This window comes from Triticum urartu, chromosome 3A (assembly GCF_056163025.1).
Source record: "Triticum urartu cultivar PI428250 chromosome 3A, HENAU_Tu73, whole genome shotgun sequence".
NCBI lineage: Eukaryota > Viridiplantae > Streptophyta > Magnoliopsida > Poales > Poaceae > Triticum > Triticum urartu.
The window spans coordinates 617,865,503-617,883,546 of NC_141875.1; the positions used below are offsets into that span (position 1 = coordinate 617,865,503).

The window sequence follows — 18,044 nt, forward strand, 5'->3', positions numbered from 1 at the left end:
AAAAGCAAACTAGCTCGAGAGGATTTGTGACAGACGAAAAAACATCTGGTCCCACCGCAAACCAAAAAAAGTGAAGAAACAATTCTTCCTTTAAAATTAGATAGATTAAAAATAGAAAATAGAAAATAGAATAGATTAGATTAGAAAAATAGAAATAGAAATAGAAATAGATAAAGAATAAAGATATAAAGATAAAGATGGACTCTTGTTTTTTTGAAACTCTTGTGTGAAATCTATTTTTTCTCTGCACGTGGCAGGATTTGCTACGGCTTACCGGCCCAGTTACCCAAAGGGCGCCTAGGTTCTCCTGGTTGGCCAGCAGTGCTTCTGTTCCGAACCCCGAACCCCGCCGCCGCCGCCCTCCTCCTCCGTCAGCCTCGCCCCGGAGCAGCGCGTCGTTGGCGGCGGAGGCCGTGTAAACCCATAAAGGTCAGTTCTCCACGACCCACCACTCCCGCTTCCTCTCTGCTCCAGACCAAATTGTGTCCGTATTGGGTTGGGGATTCACCGGGCCGTGATGGCGACGGTGATGAGGAGATCAGTAACGGCGCTTAGCCTGATCCAGAGCTCCCTCGCGCCAAGCTCGAGGCTGGGACGCTGCCGAATCCGTCGCGCTATGTGCTCCGGCGCGTGGCAGGAGGGGGAATCCGAGGCGGCGGTGCGCGACGTCGTGTGCTTCGGCTCCGGGAGCCTGGACGAGGTGGGAAGCAGGCTGGATCGCCTGAACCTGGCCATATCGCCGGCCCTGGTCAGGCGGGTGATCGATTCTTGTAGCGAGAGGAGTGATTCAGGCAGGAGGCTGCTGCGGTTCCTATCGTGGTGCCGCTCTAAGGACCCCGCCGGATTGGGGGATGAGGAGCACGACAGGGCGATTGCGGTGCTTGCGCGGATGGGTGACCTCACCGCTATGAAAATTGCTGTGGGAGATGGGGAGAAGGATGGCCGTAGGATGGCTCCGGAGACGTTCACCGCTGTGGTCGAGGCTCTTGTCAAGGCAGGGAAGGAGGATGAGGCTGTTAGGTTGTTCAGAGGCTTGGAGAGGCAGAAATTGCTGCCTCAGCAAGGCCCGGGTGCTGGAGGGGAAGGCATATGGTGCAGCAGCCTTGCCATGGTCCAGACATTGTGCATGAAGGGCTATGCTCGTGAGGCGCAGGGTGTTGTGTGGCACCATAAGAGCAAACTCTCAGCGGAGCCCATGGTCAGCATCGTTCAGCGTAGCCTCCTCCATGGATGGTGCGTCCATGGAAATGCTAAGGAAGCTCGGAGAGTCCTTGATGATATCAAGTCCTCAGGCTGCCCATTGGGATTGCCGTCGTTCAACGACTTTCTAAACTGCGTGTGCAATAGAAACCTCAAGTTTAATCCTTCTGCGCTTGTTTCTGAGGCCATGGATATCTTAACTGAGATGAGGTCCTATGGTGTCACCCCTGATTCATCCAGCTTCAACATCTTACTGTCTTGTTTGGGACGAGCAAGAAGAGTGAAAGAAGCATACAGAATCCTCTATTTGATGAGGGAAGGAGAAGAAGGGTGCTCACCTGACTGGGTTAGCTACTATCTTGTAGTTAAGGTCCTCTATTTGACCGATAGAATTATCAGAGGAAAAAGGCTTGTAGAAGATATGCTTGAAAGTGGGGTGCTTCCGACAGCAAAGTTTTTCCATGGCCTCATTGGCATCCTTTGTGGGACAGAGAAAGTTGATCATGCTCTTGACATGTTCAGAATTATGAAGAGTTGTGAGTTAGCGGACACTCATACATATGATCTGCTTATAGAAAAGCTTTCTAGGAACGGTAGGTTCGAGGTTGCAAAGGAGTTATGGGATGATGCTACTAAGAATGGCATTGTGTTAGGGTGCTCATCGGATCTGTTGGATCCCTTGAAGACAGAAGTATTCAGACCAGTTCGTCCTGCACAAAGACAGACCTCTCAGAACTGTAAGAGCTTGATCCGAACTAAGAAGGGTACTGCTGCTGGAGCAATAAATAAGTAGGATACTCTGTCCCAGGACAAAGCAGGGAGTCTAGGTACTATGGGACTAGTCAACTTATCCGAGCATATTTGCTTCTAAACCTTTGGTTTGGAACTATGTATGATGAGTTGATGACCCTTGTTTTTGTTGTTACTTAATAAACTCAATTAATCAGTTGTCAAATCTTTCCTGAATCTTACATGTAATTACCCTATTTTTATGTGGAATCCGTTCCATGACTACTGTTTTTAATAAAGTCAAGTGAACTACTATAATTCAGTGAAGCTGTTACTTTTGCTTTTAGTATTTTATTGCCGTTCTGCCATTATAGTAGTTTGCAAAAATGACTGGCACTCTGGCAGTATTGTATAGCAACTGCCCTCCTTAATCCTTATGTCGAAGTTCTCTATCATAAAGTATACTGTTATGATTAGTTTTTTTGTTTGCTGACCTTTCCCCCTTTTCTTTATTGTCACTGTTACAGTTCTGTTTTAAGCGCACATCGAACTTTATGGACATATCTCAGGAGCAACAACAAGATTTTGGTGTGCTACTAAAGCAGGGGGCTGAAGGAGTGAGTCAAAACTCTAGACTTATATAGTTTCAGTTTGTCCCGTACCTGTTTTCAATAGTTTGTTTGCTTGTTTGCAGAGGGTATTTGTTTCTACATTTGTTGGACGAAAATGCGTAATCAAAGAGCGCTTTTCAAAGAAGTACCGTCACCCATTGCTGGACTCAAAGCTGACTCTAAAACGCTTAAATGCTGTCAGTCTCCTTAACCTATGTGCTTTTCTTTTGAGATAATGTACCCCTTCCAGTTTTCTTTATGTTAAGATTAATTGTACAAACATTCTTTCAAAGATGAATAGTATTGATACCAAATTTCTTTCTTATTTTGTTTATCAAGCAGCAAAGAGTTCCATATGCTTTTAAGGATAGAAGTATAACTCTTGTACAGTTTCATATTGAAAGAGAATGATAGAATCATAGAGTGATCTGTGTTCACGTGTTAGGTTGTAACATGTACAAATGATATTAAAACTTGCCTTACCTCGGTCTCCCTTCCATCTGTAGGAAGCTAGATGCATGACAAAAGCGAGGCGGCTTGGTGTTCCTACACCAGTTCTGTATGCTGTGGACCCTCTTCAACATACATTAACCTTTGAGTATGTGGATGGCTTGTGCGTCAAAGATATTCTTCTTGGATTTGGGTCAAATGGGATAAATGAAGAACGTCTTAATGACATTGCCACACAGATAGGTAATGCAGTTGGCAAACTACACGATGGAGGTCTTGTCCATGGTGATTTGACAACTTCAAATATGATGATCAAGAACAGCACCAATCAACTGGTGCGCACAATATTCTTTGTTTTCCCCTGTTTTAATTCATCTATTTACTGTGTTAACTTAAAAAGTTTGCATATGGCTATCAATTTACCACATTATATTTTCATTTTGCAGGTTCTTATTGATTTTGGTCTGAGCTTTACATCAACTATTCCCGAGGACAAGGCAGTGGACCTATATGTTCTTGAGAGAGCCTTGATTTCCATGCATTCTTCATGTGGGGATGTGGTAAGTGAATTGTGTAAATCATGTACACTAGGATATTTTGTGTCTTTGTTTACTCCCAAGTTATGACTCTTACCATATCAATGATGTCCTAAATGTGTCCAAAGACTATTAATTACTTTTTTGTGGAGCAAAAGATATATAGGGGGCCATTTTTGCAAGTAGCCCCTCCATATATAATTGTATATATTTTTGCACAAGGTGTAGCCATTTTTTTTTGGAAATCACCATTCATGCTATTTATTCATTCAGGGATCTCAGCAGAAAACAGTACCAAGAATACAGTCTGGTAGAGCATGAGCCCACACCTTACACAAATCATTATTCACTTCCTCTCTTGCTAAATCTTGAGCAATTACCAATAGCCGATCACGGAACCCAGCTAACTTTGAAGTCCATTCGAGTGCGCAGCAACTCTTTCACCTCCTGAATGATCGGCCCAGCGGCTGACAAGTTCTTCGTAGGATCATTTAGCATACTTACCACAGCCTTGCAATCCATCTCGACATGAAGTTTCAGAATGTTCATCTCCATTGCAAGCTTGACAGCACGCCGGCAGGCGAGAAGTTCAGCAACATCGGGGTTGGAAACCGAAGGGAACACATGGCAGAAACCCCCTCTGAATGCACCGTCGTGATCCCTGAAGACCATGCCACCGGCCCCTTTGTCCCCAGCTTTTGATACTACACCATCCACATCGGCTTTGATCCACCCCATCTCAGGTGGTCGCCATCTTTCCGTCATCGCCTAATGCATTTTCCTCTCCTTGTTTCCATGGACCGACTTCCAGTCCTCCATATGGGCCATCACCAAACCTGCTATCACATGTGCCTCTGCGATCTTCTTGCCTTCACGCGTATCATTCCTTGGTAGCCAGAGTGCATAAGCACCCTGCACCACTGTGGCTCTTTCCTCTTCTGAAGCGCCAGCAAACCACGATGGCAGCCATCTAGATAGTGCACTCTGAGAGCCTGCCGAAACCGGCAGGATCGCCACCGGAGCTCCCAATTCCGAGTGCATGAATTTCCAGAACAGTGCTGATGACATTCCCAAAACCTAAGGTAGAGCGTTTCCTCCCTACCACATACAGCACAAAACACACCCATCTTGATATGTCGATGAAGGAGCTCGGCTCCAACAACGAGTCCATTGCACATTAGTCGCCAAGTATGATTCTTTGCTTTATTTGGAGTGCCTGTGTCCCAAAGGGCAAGCCACTCCATGTGGTCGGCGACTGTCGAGGAAGATTCCGGTCGTCCAGTCTTCACACGGTTCTTTGCTATGCTCAGGTGGTGCTGACTTGACCGTAAACTGTCCATTTTTGAAACACTTCTAATACTATACTCCCTCCATTCCAAAATATAGTGCGCCCACGCTTCCCGAGGTCGAACTTTGACCATAAATTTAACGAACGAGACCGACTGCGGCGGGAGAAAAAGTTACATAATTAAAAACTTCTTTCGAATACAAATTCACTGATATAACTTTTGCCCCTGCCGCAATCGGTCTTGATAGTTAAATTTACGGTCAAAGTTAAAGCACGTGGATAGAGGAAGCACTACATTGTTGAATGGAGGGAGTATTCTATAAAAAATATGATGGTAAAAACATGAGAACTGATTATATTGAAAGTATGTATATATAATGATCGTCATATTAGCACTACTTTCAGTCGGTCAACGTAGATATACTTGCTCATACTAGTACGCAAGTTGCCTCCTGTACACCGTGCAGTGTCCGAAATGACATACCTATACAGAGACCACAAGGTTAAATTAATTTGCCAAAATTGTTATTCTGCGATTGTTAGCACACCTACTCCATTTATCTTGAGGAAATATTCATGTCTTGTGTGTGACTTCCTAGCCGTTTTTCACACCCTGCCTTAGAAGAACGGTGTTCCAAAATAACATGGGGTTTGACAAATCAGAATATATTAGCAGTTAGTCCGGTGCCATGGGATTTTCCGTGCTCGACATGGACTGCCTTTATTACTGTTCCAGTTTTGTGGATAACAGCCACCCATTTTGCTTTGAATTAGATGGAGAAGATCCTTGCAGCGTACCGAAAAGCTTCAAGGCAGTGGTGTGCCACTACGAACAAGCTAGCTCAAGGTATTATATGTTGCCATGGCCCTTCCGCAAAGTACGATGTCCATTTGCTGCCTCATGTTTTAACCTAACCTCATGGCTTATTTCTGTTCCTTGCATGGATTTTTCAGTCAGGCAGCGGGGCAGAAAACGAACAATGGTTGGGTAAAACTTGACCCGGAGTTGCTGAATGCGACGAATTGAACCTGCATTACCATCCATTGTGTGTGTTAGTTTGCATGTAGCGGTTCAGCGGAATTGGCTCTTGCAGAATTGAAATGGACGTCAACGTGTCAAGTGAATCATTTGTAACACTGCTTGTTGTACTTCCGTTAGGAATCATATATCTCCCAACTCTTTAACTTGTGAGTTTTGGATGATCGTTGTGCATCTTTGTGAACCTGTACGTTTACTTTGTTGCGGTGCATCTGGTTGAAATGTGAATTGATGTAATTTACTGAAATTACAACCATGTGTGTTCTCCGCATTAGCAGAAGTTTGAACGAAACTCAAACTCCGTCGCACCAGTGTTATACTACCAAATCACTTTGCACCGAGCAGCAGCTTGAATCATAGTGATTTTCCCACGAATTTTCTGCGTCAGAGAAAAATTTCCGCACCACTTCAACTGTTTTTTTTACGGTGAGGAAATCATCACTTTTTTTGAGGGAAAGGAAATCATCACTTTTTTTTTGAGACACAGGAAATCATCACTTGAATTTTTTTAGGCAAACTCTGAATTGTTATAAAAGTCTATAAAGTTACTCCAACCTGACTACCACCGGGGCTCGCAACTACTGTTTTTTCTTTCTAGATAGACTAGAAGAGGTTTTTTTTTTACGAAACTCTAGACTAGAAGAGGTGCCCGCTGTTGTCCAGAAAGGCCCAATTAAGCAGGATATAGGCCTGGCCGGCCTAACCCGGAGGCCCATGTGAGGTCACGCGGAGCCAGTTCACCATCCTCGCCTCTCGCCTGGTTCTACGCGACTCGTTTAGTACCACATCGCCTAGCGAGGAGGAAGCGCAACGCCGCGAGGCTATAAAGAGCTGGGGTGGCCACCGTTTTAACTCATACCTTTCTCGGCCTTTTGGCTAAGATCAAGTGTAGTATCTGTTCTTATCAGTTTAATATCTGATATGTGGACCATGTGTCCACAATGATATTAAATTTATTTTTTATGGAAGAGGGCCCACCACAGTGGCTTGCCACTGGGACCCTCGGGTGTCGTCCAGGCGTTGCACTACAGCCTGGGCTGGCGCACCCCAACCAAATCAATTCAAACTTTTTATTTAAAAATTGCAAACAGAGTTGATCTAATGGTGATTATTAAGCAGCATTATTAAGATATCACGGGATTCGCTGATGAAGAGCAGTACACACTTTGGCATTAATGTTTCAGTCGGTTTAATTTAATTTGCTGTACAAATACCCGGGCCAAATTTGTTCAAAAACGATTTGGATTTATAATCTAACGAAGATTTGACATCAAAATCAGATTCTTCTGGCACAATAGTCGGCAAAACTTGGTGGGGAATTTCCAAGTTACGATATATCTGGGACTCTCTTTCCCCATTCCCAAAACCCAACCAAACCCCTCTCCCCCTCCGCCTCCCCACCATGGCTCCCGGTGCCCTAGCCCGCCTCATCATCGGCCGCCGCGCAGCGTCCCCGCTCCTGGCGCGCCCCTTCGCCGCGAAGGCCCGCGCGCCGCAGCGGGCGCCGGAGCCGGAGCCCCTGTCGGAGGAGGACGACGACTTCACCAGCGGCGGGGAGGCCGCCCCCATCCCCACCGAGGGCATCAGCAAGCCGCTCGCCGGCATCCTCAAGGAGCTCGGGAAGAGGGTCCCCGAGTCCCTCCTGAAGACCCGCCTCGAGGACAATGGATTCGCCCTCAAGTACATCCCATGGTGAGCCTGAGCCCCCTTCGTCAACAGTGATCGTTCACCGGACTCTAGCTTTTACTGCGCGGTGCTGTGTAGGGCTGGTTAATTAGGGGATTCCTGCTTGCTTCTAGAATGATTTGGTCCTATATGCCGATTTATGTATAAGCATTAGGTTATGTTGAGCACTATCCTTTACTCCGCGGTTTGTGTTACTCGATATGGAATTGCATCTAAGATCAACTCAAAGTGTTGGTTTACGCATCTGTAGTTATGTTCCCAATGTTGCAGTTGGTGGTTTTCTGATAGAGCTAAAATCAATTTGGATGCCGATGAAAGCTTAGTTAGGACGAAGTCCATCAGAAAAACTTGTGATCAATTGGTTTACTGAATTGATTTTGGGTCTATATTAATGCGCACTGGCTATTGTTGTCACCGAAATTGGTTCTCGTGCAGCAGAAATTCAAGAGAACTGTTATGCATAGCACAATGCCTTTCAGTTTATAGACTGATAACTGTATTATAACTGGAGAGCATTTCCTATCAGATAAATAAACCGAACATCAAATCTTTTGTTGTTTGTTAGCTCTCCTGAGAACCCTAGAACCCTGCTTGGAAGACTAATTTAACCCTCCATTTTTCTGTTTATTGTTCGAAATGGCTTCAGTTCACATGATCATGAGTGTACATGCTGTATATGTATTTTTAATCTTGTGTACTTGTGACCTCACTTTTTATGCCTTCTGCAGGCACCTTGCTAACAAAATTCTGAATATGCACGCTCCAGGTAAATTTCTGGATATATTATATCTATATGTCCTTTCTATGAGAGCTTAATTTTTTGTAACCCTTTGCAGAATGGTCTGGGGAGGTTCGCAACATTGTCTACTCATCTGATGGGAAATCTGTATCTGTTGTCTATCGTGTGACTCTCTATGGAACTGATGCAGAGGTACCCTTCTTTTCCTCGGAGTTATATTTGGTTCAGTTTGCTCGATCTGGTTTGTGTTTACACTGATCTTGTGTGCTCAGTTTTTGAGTGTATAATCGGTTCTTTGATCATGGACTATGCATGCTGGAAATGTATAAATGGATCATATGATTTGTATGTGGAATGACGTAGTGAGCGGCCTAGCTGTCACTAAATGTTCTAGTGTTGACATAAACTCATCTCTGTTTTTGCATTACATAAACTAATAGTTCAAGTGTTCTACATTTCAGTTGGTGACCGATTCTTGTGATAAACTGCTGTAAATGTACGCGTTTTTTCTCAGTAATGGCTATATCTAATGTATTTTTTTTTTGGATATGCTTATTTTCAGATCTATAGAGAGGCTACTGGAACTGCTTCTGTTGAGGAAAAAGGCTTTGGAGATCCTGTCCAGAAGGCTGAAGGAATGGCTTTTCGCCGAGCTTGTGCCCGCCTTGGTCTTGGACTTCATCTCTATCATGAAGATATGTCATAGATGCTTACTGATCATTGTTTGTGGTCTGGACTTCTGCTTCATGTCTCTTAGTGCGCGGACACTTGTCGTTCAGTAGGCTACCCTTTTGTGCTGAACATGATATGAATGTGCCGGCATATAAAACTAAGTATTCTAGAATGTCGTTTAGTTGTCTAATGTAAGCTACAAAGGTGGTTGATGTTCTGAATGGTGTGCTTATAATGAGCCAGCTTGTTTCATCTTCTAAATTTCTTTCTCCACCAATTTTCAGGGAAGCTTGATTTCTATGTTTTCTGATAATGTTCAATATCTGGATATTCATTTATGTGCTAGCAGGTTGCTTGTTGAGGGGATACAGTATGCATGTTGTTCATTGCTCCTTTAGTTGTTAAGTAACTATTTGATCCCACATTGTCCTATGGCATTGAAACCATATGTTGTATTTGCCGTCAGGTCAAAGTGTTCTAAAGCTTATATTTTCTTTGACCTTATATTAAGGACTGGTGACCTGTGTCCTCTTTCAGAAAAATAAAAAAGTCCTTTCGTGATATAGCAAGAAGCCATTCTGGGCTATGCTGTCTGACTAGTGTATAGTCTAAACTACCATTGGAATGTTATTGTAAACAGTTTGTTCTTGTCATCTTAACCTATAGCTGCAAAATGTTTTAACTAACACTGTAACAGGCTACTAAGGATTTACTCCCTCCGTTCCTAAATATGTCTTTTTTAGAGATTTCAGTATGAAGTACATACGGATGTATATAGGCATAGTTTAGAGTGTAGATTCACTCATTTTGCTCCGTATGTAGTCCATATTGGAATCTCTAAAAAGACTTATATTTAGGAACGGAGGGGGTAGTTATTATAAGCTGTTTTGTGTCATCGTCGTAGAACTGCAGAATTCGGCAAGCTATTATACTGGTTATTGCCATCTTCAAACTGAATTGCAGAATTGGGCACGTAAATGGTCTAACATTGGTACTCCCTCTGTAAAGAAATATAAGAGCATTTAGATCACTACTTTAGTGATCTATAAACACTCTTATATTTCTTTACAGAGGGAGTACTTGGTAGCTGTCAATGGACATCTTTTTTTATATCGTAGTACTCTGAACATATTGGCTATTCAGCACGGCTTCCTGTGAAGTCCTTGTACTTATGGGCACGTCGGTACAATCTCTATAGCTTAGAAGGCGGCTGCATTAATTTTCTTCGGAAGGAACCAATTCATTACCAAACGATTTAATTCAGCCAACATCTGGAATTCATACATCTAAACTACTACCGGACAGGTACGAATTTTGCTTTGAAACTCTCAACCATCCAGTCTGCATCTGGTGCATCATATATGAAGTGAAGGGAGAATGTTGTTAACACATATTTCACATTACCTCTTTCATTTATGACTCTTCATTTATTTACTAAGCACTGAGACGAAATTAGATAAAAGAACATTGAATAGAAAATGTGCAACAGAACAGGTAGATTTTACATTGCATTATATGGCGAGCTACCATGTCGATAGAGAAGGTACTGATTATAGGTTGACAGAATATTTAGCTAGATCCGACTGATAAAACAGTAAAGAGTTCCTGCCCTAGAAGTGGCATAGTACTACTTTATTATTACAATCACTGTGACCGATAATATTACATTAAAAAGCATCAAAGCCTCTCTGCCCAGAGAGAGAAAGAGAGTGGGTCCTGGACCTAACCATGGTAATGACATTGGGGAAGATGAACATCTAGATGAGTGGGTGACCCAAGACAATAAAAATATGCCTGGGTCCATTGGGGTTATTGAGTTGCACAGCAGTGCTTTGGTATCTCCAAAGCCTTCTTTGGAGTCCCATCACTGTGTTACAAATGGCAGGAGGTAGTGCCAAGTGCCAAAAACTAACATTAGCACTCCTGAACCTGTCTCTGATGAGGGGCACAGGCTCTCCTTAGAGCCTGAGCCACCTAGATGCAAAGCTATAAACTGAAGGATAAAGAACTGTTAGTTGGTGCATCTACTCAGTGCATAGAAAAGTTGAGTGGTTGGTTACACAAGAAGTTATCACAGGATGTTGTTGTGAAGTTGCTGGTGGTGATGGGAGGGGGGGTGTGAGTATGCGTGGAAATGAAGTTATAGACTGGTCAGATGTCAAATTTTATTTGCTCTAGATAACACCCATGAATAGAATATTAGGATCTGCTAAATGCCTCATGCTTCAGCCAGAAGCACTTGGCCTAAGCTAAATACAGTATGAATTCCACTGATGAAGTTTTGGAGTGGCATGCTAGCTCAATTGGTTGTCTACATGTCAGTTTTGTCCAATTTGGATTGTATCAGCATGAACCCTCCCTGGGGTCATGCTTGATTGTTAGGGTTGCCTTTTACCGTAGCCATCTCTTGCTAGGGCTCAAATTAACTCTCTTGGATGAAGTCCTTCCTTGGACTGGTTAAACGGCTGGTTTGCGCCCGACTGTTAGTACATCCCCTTCCTTGGGGCATCAAGCTTTGAGCTCATCCTGGGGCTCAAGCTGGTCTCCAATCATCACATAACCATGTGGGATATGGAGAGAGGGGCACTTACGTGATCCACATGGGATCAACATTGGTGACACCCTTTGGTGTTAGAGATGGATGCATGGACTAACACATAGGAAATAAAAAAGAGACGGTGACGATGAGGATGGAGACCATGGTTAGGCCAAGGATTGCTCTGGAGCAGCAGACACAGCAAAGTGCGAGGGGACGAGCCGGTAAGGATGAGCAGCCTGAGTTGGACTTGGCAAGGTTGGTGCTGTGAGAGCCATAGTCATGCCTGTTTAATGGGGATACACACTGTCAAGATATTAGTATCAGAACTGAGCAAAAAGAAAGAAAAATCTACTAATTGCTGATAATATGATAGGTTATCACTTTAATGGATACAAAGAAAGCTAACAGATCAACAAATCCATACCATTTACTCATTGCGGATAATATGTTAGGTTATCATTGTAATGGATATAAAGAAAGCTAACAGATCGACAAATCCATACCAAAAGCTAACTTGTTCTTAGTAATTCACTAGAACAGACTGAGATATACTCCCTCCGTCCGATAATATAAGAGCGTTTTTAACACTAATGTAGTGTCAAAACGCTCTTATATTATGGGATGGAGGGAGTATTATATTGCAAATAAGCTGGTAATATTTTGGGTTGCATTTTCTTTATCAAGGGATACATGTCATAACTCTATTGTACTTGGATTTATTCAGCTAACCATGGTAGGGCTTGAATAATGAAAGACAAACATTTAGAAAATAGTAGATTTATACAAGATGCTAGTAGTACCTGCTTGGGCTTGAGGACTGGCTGCAAGTGACAATGGCCCTCCATATTGCTGTGCAAAGCCAGTTACAGCAGCAGCTGTAGAAGCCACAGTTGAGAAGGGAAACATCTGTGGGAATTGCATGTTGTAGCCCTGTCCAGTTGCATAGTTGGGCGTAGTGCTTCCGGACTGCCCAAACTGGAAGTATGGATAGAAGGGACTGGTTCCGGTCACCATGCCAGTTCCTGCTCCTCCATAAAACGGGTACTGGTTTCCTCCATAGATGTTGTAGTAGTTCTAAATAACATAAGGAGAAACATAACATAAGTATTATGCCATGATGTCTGTTAGGAGCTCTGTTATGTATAGGTTAAATTACACTTGAATTATGTTTATATGCAGGCTTCATCTGTTTAGCTTACAAATAGATGTTAATTTAAGTATTCATGCTGTTACATTCCTGTCAATTTGCTTGCTTACCGCCCAAAGTTTCACCAGATAGTGCTTTGTGTTAGTGTTTCTGATATTGCCGCATTTGACACATAACAGCAGTATAGCATCTGTTGATTAGAAAAAAGATTGTGGTCTAATTTCCCAACTTTAAGCATTCTCAGAGGCCAATAGTGCTGTGATAATTACCAAGGGATCTTATTCCTGCTATCTTAATAGTTGTTCATAAACCATGCTCTGTTACACCATGCCAAGTATATATACTGTCCTGCTATATTAAAATCAGTACCATCTCCCTCCTTCCCTCTAGTTCTATTGCTGTAGTGATATACCCCAGATCTTTGTCTACCTCACACCTATTGAAATTACTAGATTCATAAATCTTCCTATTCGACTCGAAACTAACAAAATCACTGGCCTGCAGAACACAGGGGCTGCTTGCTGGCTGCCTGCCTCTGCATGTGCCATCTGCGCTGGATCCAACTGGGCCAGAGCCATAGCTGAGTGTCGCAGGCACTAACTGTAAACCTGTGTGCTCTGGCCTACAGGCCGGTCCAAGATTCACAAGATTCAGAGTCCCAGCTGGTAATTTGGGTCCTTTATATGCAGCCAAACAGAGGTAAGAGGTTGCGGTTTGGATAGACTCGGGGGGGATGGGGACACTAGCATGTGCCGCCATAAGTTTATTGGGTTAACAGGGCGCGCTGCTGATGGAAAGATGGATCAAGTGTTTAGCAGGTTCGGTCTAGACAGCCCAGGGCCCATGCCATGTGCGGCTGTACAAGGTAAGATGGAAGTTGATAGGACCACAAGGCACTATATGTACCTTTAGCACTGCACCTTTGATCATATGGAGCCATTTTTGGCGGGAAAATAGAAAAACAACCATCTATCCTTGTGTAGAAGTTATACTTAGCATGGCAACCATACCTGTTTGAAGAAAGGGAATGGCTTTGAAGGGGTGGTTAAGAGGCTATCTGGGTATATTACTGTCAAACAACATGGTGGGCAGCTAGGCATCTGATGGATGTCTTTTAAGAGCAGTTGCCTCATGTTTGTTTGTTTGTTTGTGCTAAGACGTACTCGCTGTCACGAGAGTTTTTGCAACTAAAAATTACTTCAGTAGCACTGTGCTGGCTGTACACTTGTACTAGCCTATGCTTTTCATTTCACTGTGCTCCTGGGTCAAAGGAAGAAGGAATTCTACACTTTACATTTTCACAATACTCCAGTAGCAAAGGAAGAAAGCGAAATCAGTATCAGCAACAGAACAAAACGAGTAGGCCATGCATCATTTATGTTGTAGGATGGGACAGTTGTAATGGTTCAGAAACATCCAGATCACAAGGACTTGAAGAGTTTAGATTTTCAAGTAGGAAAGTTGAGACATGACTGTGGATATGACATCACTATTATTTTATCTCCAGGTAACTGTTATATTTATGTACTGGTAGAGGAATACTAGAATTTACTGTGCATGCTCAAGCCATTGCTGGTGAGCTAGGTTACTGTTAATTCTATGGCTTCCATGAATAGAAACAAAGCAAGCATTCTGTTTTTAAGTTAAACCTGTGCAGGGCTTATTTGCAGCACAGACAAAGAGTGCGAACACCAATCCTCCAGGTTGGCTTGAAAGTTAGCAGTTGCAGAGGCAAAATGGTCAGCATTTTTCTTTCTTTCTTTGGTTATTGCACATCATTGCATTTTATGACCCCGAAGCATATCCTATGTAACATGATGCTCACTTTTATGTAACATTTATGTAGTGCTATTTTTCATGCATCCCTTCATCACATATCATGGCTCTTATGATAAAATGCATGATATGCATACATACTAGGAAACATTTTAAGTACGCTGGTATAGCGACATGCAAACTCAAAAGCCATGTGCTAATCTTTTTCTCTTGTCTACACAAATTAAACCTCAATGAAATTAATGACAATAACTCGTAGCAATTAATATGTAACTGTTGGTGAATTCAATAGAACCTTTTGCTAATGCGAAGATAGAACTTACTGCAGGATAACCGTAGTCTGGAGAATAGGGAGAATACCTGCGGCAGCGAGGGAGAAAGAAACATTAGTTATGTCTTAACAAATTAATAATGATGCATTAGATTATGTACTTGATAAACCAGCAAGCTTAGCTTGTGTGCGTGTGAGAGAGAGAAAGAGAGAGTGAGCAGCAAGAGTGTGAGACTGAGAGGTCATGTGCAGACGTGCAGTGGCACTAGAGCACGCTCTGTCACTTTTATGAGCGAGCATATGTGTGAGAGAGATGTGTTGCATGCAAGCTAAAAAGTTACACGCCAGTCGCCATTGACCAAAGATGGGATGTCATAATGCACATGTCATGCATGTGATTAACCCTCCGTCACAGCTGGTCCATAGACACTTTCCATAGGTTCCTCACCACATGAGAGAGAGATGAGTGAGAGAGAGAGAAACTTACCCATAGACATGGTAAGGGAGGCCTTGTGGGATGGCATAATGAGGGAAGGTGGCCTGCGAAGGAAAAGCTGCGCCCAGCGCACCTTGGATCCCCGCCGCAGCCTGCTGCTGCCCAAAGGACTTCATCACTCGAAAGCTCCTAGCGCCTCCTGTAGTAAAATCATCAGCAAAACAAAAGTTAGTAGCCCTAAGTTTTTTTTAATCACCCACATTACTCGCTAGCATCATCAACAAAAAGACGCACTGCTGTAAAAGGGATGCATGCACTTGTTCCTATGCACCTCTGATGAAGATGAATATATATTCGCGGTCATGCCATGGCTCGGTCTTCAGAATTGCAAGACGACATAATAGAAGTAAAAGATTCTCGAATCTGGCATTCATCTCGGTTGGATTTTATTATTTAACCCTAGGGTTTTCTAATTAACGTTGCACATTATCCGAAACACGGCACTTGTTCCGAGGATAACTAACAACTTTGCGCCTCTAATGTTGTTTCGCCTTTATCTACTTTCTGCAGCAAGCAAATGCTCAGAGGATATCCTGTCAAGGCCACTATTTAGTTTTCCAGCTGCAAAGCAAATGGCAGCGACGTTGTTGTGCTTGGGAAAATCAGGTTGCACTGAGCTAAAGGTAGCCATTTTAAGCCTCTTATTCTCTAGTAAATGCCAAAATAAGATCCTTATGGACCTAATTGAGCTCCTTTATACTAATTGCACGAAGGTGCTTTTGCGCATAAAATCATAACAGCTAACTTGGTTATCATGAAACTATATACTAGCTAGAGCTCACAGAGAAATGAGAAGAGTCAGCAGTGCATCTATAATGATGACGATTACTTTGCTTTTTCAAAAGCTTTTACCTAGTGTGATAGTTGAACTGCGTTCAAATAATTAAAGAGAGGGTGTCATCAAAGAAATGCTTTCAATTAGGCTACCTAGCTATTAACTCTTCTCTAATGTTACTTTGTGTATGTAGCTAGCAGCTGGTAGAGAGAATGGGAAATGTCTACTAACCGTGCTGCGGGGTTGGAGGCCTGGATCTCTGCACCCCAAGGGAAGCCAGGTTGCAGTTGGCCCTCCTCCCGTCGATCACCGGCGCGGGGTCGACGCAAGACCTCATGGCCGATTCCGGGTCCCGGAAGGTAACCTACAAAACCACCAATTCAAAGTGCATCCGTCGTTCATATTGCAGCTCAGGCAAACAGAAAAAGTATGTGCAGTGTAGCAAAGAGAACACTTGCACTAGCTAGAAGCTTAATTCTGCTTCCAAGCTAAACTGCACTGAAACTGAAAGGGAAGGGAAAACCAGCAGAGAGAGAGAGAGAGAGAGAGAGAGAGAGAGTGCGTGTGTGTGTACAGTAGGAGGTATAGAAGAAGCATACAAATCCGTAGCCCTTGGATCTGCCGGTGTTCTTGTCGGTGATGACGACGGCCTCGAGGATCTCCCCGAACTGCTCGAAGTACTTCCTCATGGTCTCCTTCTGGGTCTCCCACGCCAGCCCGCCCACGAACACCTTGGTGTAGGTCGTGTCCCCGAACTGCCCCATCACACTCGGCGGGCTCATGGCGATGCTGCTACCTCCTCCTTCTTCTTCTTCTACCTCAGCACCAGAGGGGAAGCAACTAAAACCAGCTGCAGCTAAGGATCTGAATTGGGCTAGGACACTAGCGGCTCTTGTTAGAGGAACGGAGGGAGGGAGGGAGTGAGGAAAAGCTAAAGGTTAGAGTAGAAAGGGGCGGGGTGGGGGAGAGGGAGGGGAAGGAAGGGGGTGTACAGGGGAGGAGGGGCAAATATATACTGGCGCTGGCTATGATAATGCACCATCCATCCTTGTCCTTTTGGTCCAAGCCATGCTGCCCCTCCCTCCCAGTATAATAATACTGCGCGCCGGGAGACACACCCACCCCCGCCCGCCAGCCAGCCCACGGCGGAATGACCGGAACGCCCCCGCCGGAGTGAACAGCTGTTACAGGGTGTCGTTAGGCTGTCCCTGTCCACGGAGTGGCAGAAACGGAACGGAGCGGGATTCTGACGGGAATTTGGGGGGCTCGGTACCTGGAGGATGTGGAGGCATTCCGGATGGTCTTTGCGAACTTATCCGATTCTCTTCTTTTTGGGAGTATTTGGTTGGACTAGCTACGTGCGTCGTCATGGCTAGACTAGAGGGAGGATAATCATGGGTGATCGGCCGGTGATACGAGCGTGAGGGGAGCAAACTTAGCAGGGTTCTTGCTCGCGTCCAGCAGAAGAGGGCGTGGGGTGGGTGGGGTTGGCCGACGCGAAATTCCGTTCTGTTCCGTGACACAACACAGGAGGTTTTGTATAGGTTCACCACTGCGATCAGCTCCAGGCCAGTTAGTTCTTTGCTATGCTATGCTATGCACGTATCATTTATGAGTACTCCTTTATTAATGTTTATAAGTATAAGTAATGCTTTGCTTCCGTGTTAGTTCTTTTTGTTGTCGCCCTTGGCTCATCTCTCCGGCGAGCCCATATCCTAATCCTCCACACACAACGTTGGTCCACCAATCGTCCAAAGTTGGGTTGTTTTCAGTTACAGTTTAATCGACGTGTACCATCATCCATCCGCGAATGAAAATCAGTACTAGAACAAATGATTGGGAATTATCTCCAGAGCCCGTAACCCTAGCCACTCTGAGAGCAAGAGCAGCTAGCGAGCTGCGCTTGGAGCCCTTAATTTGTTTTTTTCTTCTTCTCATTGTGCACATAAAGCGCATGCAAAAGCACGGGGGTATATTTGATGATGTGCACTGTCTGGCAGCCCGAGGGGGAACGCATGATGTGCCATCAGATCTGATCTGGAGATGGACGGCTGGGGCGGCCCAGACCATTTGGAGTGGCCGGGGACAAG

The 18,044-nt window shown here is 44.1% G+C and overlaps 3 protein-coding genes and 1 non-coding gene across 9 annotated transcripts; 3 read left to right on the top strand and 1 right to left on the bottom strand.

Annotated features, from left to right (window-relative positions):
- The first annotated feature begins 280 nt into the window (after positions 1-280).
- LOC125545463 (Protein kinase superfamily protein) lies at positions 281-6,100 on the top strand. Of its 3 annotated transcripts, XM_048709405.2 has the most exons (8): positions 441-1,937; positions 2,352-2,413; positions 2,457-2,546; positions 2,624-2,737; positions 3,047-3,325; positions 3,437-3,550; positions 5,589-5,661; positions 5,769-6,100. In XM_048709405.2, exons 1-8 carry the CDS (start codon positions 518-520, stop codon positions 5,804-5,806), a joined length of 2,190 nt encoding a protein of 729 aa, XP_048565362.1. In that variant the 5' UTR covers positions 441-517; the 3' UTR covers positions 5,807-6,100. The 3 variants fall into 3 exon arrangements, with proteins under 3 accessions (XP_048565359.1, XP_048565362.1, XP_048565360.1); XM_048709402.2 differs by lacking the exons at positions 441-1,937; positions 2,352-2,413 and adding an exon at positions 281-429; XM_048709403.2 differs by lacking the exon at positions 2,352-2,413 and having other exon boundaries at positions 1,918-2,027.
- Positions 6,101-6,708: 608 nt separating this feature from the next.
- LOC125549783 (U2 spliceosomal RNA) lies at positions 6,709-6,904 on the top strand. The gene has a single exon (XR_007301502.1). It is a non-coding gene; the product is annotated as a U2 spliceosomal RNA (small nuclear RNA).
- Positions 6,905-7,153: 249 nt separating this feature from the next.
- LOC125548903 (DNA repair RAD52-like protein 1, mitochondrial) lies at positions 7,154-9,211 on the top strand. Its single transcript, XM_048712425.2, has 4 exons — positions 7,154-7,545; positions 8,268-8,305; positions 8,376-8,470; positions 8,841-9,211. The coding sequence occupies exons 1-4, from the start codon at positions 7,256-7,258 to the stop codon at positions 8,982-8,984; spliced, it is 567 nt and encodes a 188-aa protein (XP_048568382.1). The 5' UTR covers positions 7,154-7,255; the 3' UTR covers positions 8,985-9,211.
- A 1,191-nt stretch (positions 9,212-10,402) lies between these two features.
- On the bottom strand, positions 10,403-16,940 carry LOC125545464 (uncharacterized). 4 transcript variants are annotated; one of them, XM_048709406.2, is made up of 6 exons: positions 16,554-16,940; positions 16,186-16,318; positions 15,171-15,318; positions 14,708-14,772; positions 12,290-12,563; positions 10,403-11,772 (listed from the first exon to the last, which is right to left on the bottom strand). In XM_048709406.2, exons 1-6 carry the CDS (start codon positions 16,734-16,736, stop codon positions 11,601-11,603), a joined length of 975 nt encoding a protein of 324 aa, XP_048565363.1. In that variant the 5' UTR covers positions 16,737-16,940; the 3' UTR covers positions 10,403-11,600. The 4 variants fall into 4 exon arrangements, with proteins under 4 accessions (XP_048565363.1, XP_048565365.1, XP_048565364.1 ...); XM_048709408.2 differs by having other exon boundaries at positions 10,403-11,792; XM_048709407.2 differs by having other exon boundaries at positions 14,736-14,772; positions 16,554-16,938.
- Positions 16,941-18,044: the final 1,104 nt, after the last annotated feature.